Consider the following 4,133-nt stretch of genomic DNA (forward strand, 5'->3'; position numbering starts at 1 on the left):
TATAACAAATATATAATTCAATAAATATAAATTATGTAAATATAACTAATTAAATCATTTACATTTATAACTAATTAATTCATTACCATTTATAACTAATATATAAATAAAGTTATATATATATAAATAACTAATAATTAATATATATATAAAGTTATAAAAAAAAACTTACCGATGTCTGTGGGGAGCGGGGAAGACGGCGGGGAAGCAGGGAAGCGGGGAAGCAGCTACGCGCGCGGGAAGGCGTCGGCGGGGAAGCAGCTACGGCGTCGGCGGCGGAGCGCTGGAGTAGTGGCGGAGGAGCTGCAACGGGAGAGACAGAGAGGTGAGGAGAGAGATGTGAGGAGAGAGAGATAAGTGAGGAGAGAGATACTTACCGGCGAGGTAGAGATCGGCGTCGACTGCATTGGCGGCAAACGGCGGAGGAGGCGCACGGCGGAGGAGAGGAGAAATCAGAGAAAAATGGGGATTTTAGGGTTTGGGAGCGAATGAGGGAACCAGGTCGCGATCTGGTATTTAAAGACATTTAGCGACGATAAAATCGTCGCTAATTGATTAATAATCGTCGCTAAATGAACTTACATTAACCAGACATTTAGCGACGATTAAATCGTCGCTATTACTAAATTTCACCCAATTAGCGACGATTTTATCGTCGCTAAATCGATTCGTTTTAATTAAATGGGAGGGATTTTTCGCTCTTTAAAATTCGTCAAAATTCGAAAACATTTAGCGACGATTATTTCGTCGCTAATTATATAGCGACGATAATAAAATATTTAGCGACGATAAAATCGTCGCTAAATGTTTTCGTCTTAATTAAATTGGAGGGATTTTTCCCTCTTTAAAATTCGAAATTAATTCAACATTTTTAGCGACGATATTTTCGTCGCTAAATGAATTCAGAAATAATTAGCGACGAATTTATCGTCGCTAATTATTTTCCCGCGAACTTAGCGACGACAAAAAAGAATTAGCGACGATTAAGTCGTCGCTAATTATCTTTGCCGCCAAACTTCAATATTTTTCGCACCAAAGAATTAGCAACGATTTTATCGTCGCTAAAAGGGTGATTAGCGACGATTAAGTCGTCGCTAATAGTTTCGTCGCTAAATGTGTTATTTCTTGTAGTGTTTGTAAATTTTTTGTAAATAACCACCTCAACTTATTTACGGCATTCAAAAAGACAAAAATACCCAAAATCATTCCCGCTTATTTTGGGGTTTTTTTTGTCTTTTTTAGTGCAGTAAATAAGTTGAGGTGACTATTTACAGAAAATTTACAAAAAATTGGCTATTATACAAAACGCTATAAGTCAAATGGCTATATAGCTAAAAACCCTATGATACAAAATCAAAATAATGATAATATTCATGTTAAAATTCAACTAATTATACATAAAGATTCATATTCCATAACTAATTTAACAAAAAATATCCAAAAACACATTAAAATAAAACCCTATTTTCTAATCTGACAAAAAATTGAATTTTTTTTTATACAAACTCAGATTAATACCAGTAATCAAGTTAGAAACTAAGAAATTGAACTTAACTATAAAAAACTCACAAGAAATTTCATAAAAATACTATATCTCTTAAAGGTTTGAAGTTTGTCGAGATCTGAAACTTACTAGTCTTCACGCTCGCACTCCTCGAAACGCAAGGAAGAGTCACCTTCAGACTGCCGGAAAAAGGAAGGAATCCCTGAGATTTGATGGAAACAGTGACAAAGCGCCTTCAGTCGAGCGAAAAAAAACTCTAAAACTTCCCGACACTTTTATGATTTTTGGTCCTAGTTTCCTTTCAAATACCATGATTTTTTGGGTAAAAAAATCACTAAATTAAGCTGGGTTTCACGAACTGGAACCGTACTTTCCAAAACTCTGAATTTCAATATTTTGATTGGAGATGAAAATACTGTTTGGTGTGATAGTTACACCAATTTATGTACAAGCTTCACAAACTTCCTATTTTCTATGTTACTCTAGTTGTTTTCTCATTTTCTTTCTCTCACACCCACTGATTCTCATGGATTGGGTACTTGAGCAATTTACTTTAATTAAGCTAGTTTTTAAGTGTGAGACTTTGTCTACAGGGATATATGCCTTCTGCACTGTCTTTTTTTGTTTTTTTTCGTTTTTTAATTTATACTAAAATCTAGTTGAAAAAATGTTTTAAAAATGTCACAGTCGTTAGTGCAAGTATTGATTACATATACACACACATAGGCACGAAGCCAGTAGGTGTCCTGGGTTGGTTATAGATCCCCTCAAATAAAAAAAATATTTGCATTTTTTACCATTTTAATATTTTTTTTTTTACATATTTTTATCCTAAAATTTTGTAAATCTGCCCTTCTATTTTTTTTTTTTTTTTCATATTAGCCTCATCTAGTTTAGATTTCTAACTTAGTCCCTCCACACACAAACTAAATCAATTTGATTCTTATGTCCGGACAACAATTTTTACAGCAATATTATATGAACTAATTTGACTGCCGTATCATTAAAGCTCTAATTAATTAACGTCGTCTCCACATTAATAAAATGACAATTTTTCCCCTTTTTTTTCTATAAGTAATAACCTGCAAAACAATTAAGCTCCTTTTCTTCCCGTGATCTACCTAAATCTTAATCAACCTAAAAACCCCATAGTTTTCACCCGTAATATCCATGCAATCTTTAAATGCACGAACGTCTTCTTAATCACAACACAACCATCATCTTTCCATTCCCTATCAAACTAATAAAATAAAAGTAACAACACCATGTCGAAGTAATTCCTTTATATCTTATAAGCTAGTTTCCCGGGTTAATATACTATATACATCGTTAATTACGTCGATCCAACATGTAGCCTTTTGCATGAGTACGTATACATCATTTTTTTGGGCCCCTCTCCCTTGTAACACACCAAGGCAAAATAATAGTACTATTTATTCTTTTTGCCCTAATAATCGATCATATAAATCAACTATTATTTGGAAGTTGATAATTATATATAATGCAAAGAAACACAACGAGCTCTTCGGGTGGCCAAGCGGCTTGCGCGGCTTGCAAGCACCAGAGGAAGAAATGCCACGGCGGTTGCGTTTTGGCTCCGTATTTTCCGGCGGAAAAAGGCCGGGAATTTCAAGCGGTGCACAAGGTTTTCGGGGTCAGCAACGTGACGAAGATGGTGAAGAGCGTCGCGAGCGAAGAGGATCGCAGGAAAGCCGTGGACTCGCTGATTTGGGAAGCTTGTTGTAGGCAACGAGACCCGGTTTTGGGTCCGTACGCTGAGTATCGAAAGGTCTTCGAGGAGCTCAAGATTTACAAAAGCCAATTGGTTGTGCCTTCTCAGAGGACCGCCGTGGCTTACAAGTCCTTGTCCGGTTTGGTTGGTTGGAATAGTAGCGGAATCGGAAATAATAACAACAATAGTAATAATAATAATAATCATAATAATAATGGGATTATTGCTAATGTGATTAACACCAACAACAATTCTTCGCTGAGTAGCTTTTTTCACGAGAATGGTAGCGTTGTAGTGGATCAAAACCCGTTCAATTACGCGTCGAGTTATAGCGTGCAAAACAATATTATTCAAGAGAAATTGAGGCAGGAAAAGAATAACAATAATGTTGAGATTGTGGTTCCGGGAGTACTACAGCCTTCCTTAAACAATGGTTATAATCAACAATACTATCTCTCTGCAGGTAATTTTTTAATTAAATCTCATTTATTGATCATGTGATAACATGCCTTTTATTTATTGATTTATTAGTATTAGTTTGCATGTTTGCTCTGATTGTGTTTCTTTGGGTTTGTCTTGTTTCAGGTCAGTTAATCAACCATGTCAATAGCGCGAAGACTATTGAAAGCAGTACAACATGGGAAGGTGGCTCTTGATATATGTATTGAGTTTATTTTTTCTCCTCTTTTTTTTTTCCATTTGATTTTTCATCTCCATTTTTTTTCTCCATTTCTAACGAGATCGAAGATGGAGACTACTTTTAGGCTGTTATATCTCTTTTTTGCTCTTTTACTTGTAGTAGCGAATGTAAAAGTCTCGTTTCAATTTGGAATGATTTTTTTTTTTTTTTTCCGATTGAGAGGCTTTTGGAACTTTTTTAGAGCGGCGTGAGTGTAA

General features: G+C 35.4%; 1 protein-coding gene across 1 annotated transcript; it reads left to right on the forward strand.

Annotated features, from left to right (window-relative positions):
• The first annotated feature begins 3,005 nt into the window (after nt 1-3,005).
• On the forward strand, nt 3,006-3,892 carry LBD2 (LOB domain-containing protein 2). Its single transcript, XM_089609377.1, has 2 exons — nt 3,006-3,699; nt 3,822-3,892. Exons 1-2 carry the CDS (start codon nt 3,006-3,008, stop codon nt 3,890-3,892), a joined length of 765 nt encoding a protein of 254 aa, XP_089465503.1.
• The last annotated feature ends 241 nt before the right edge of the window (nt 3,893-4,133 follow it).

Source organism: Urtica dioica, chromosome 1 (genome assembly GCF_054948205.1).
Source record: "Urtica dioica subsp. dioica isolate 48M chromosome 1, U.dioica_male_clone48M_v1_H2, whole genome shotgun sequence".
NCBI classification, from domain to species: Eukaryota; Viridiplantae; Streptophyta; class Magnoliopsida; order Rosales; family Urticaceae; genus Urtica; species Urtica dioica.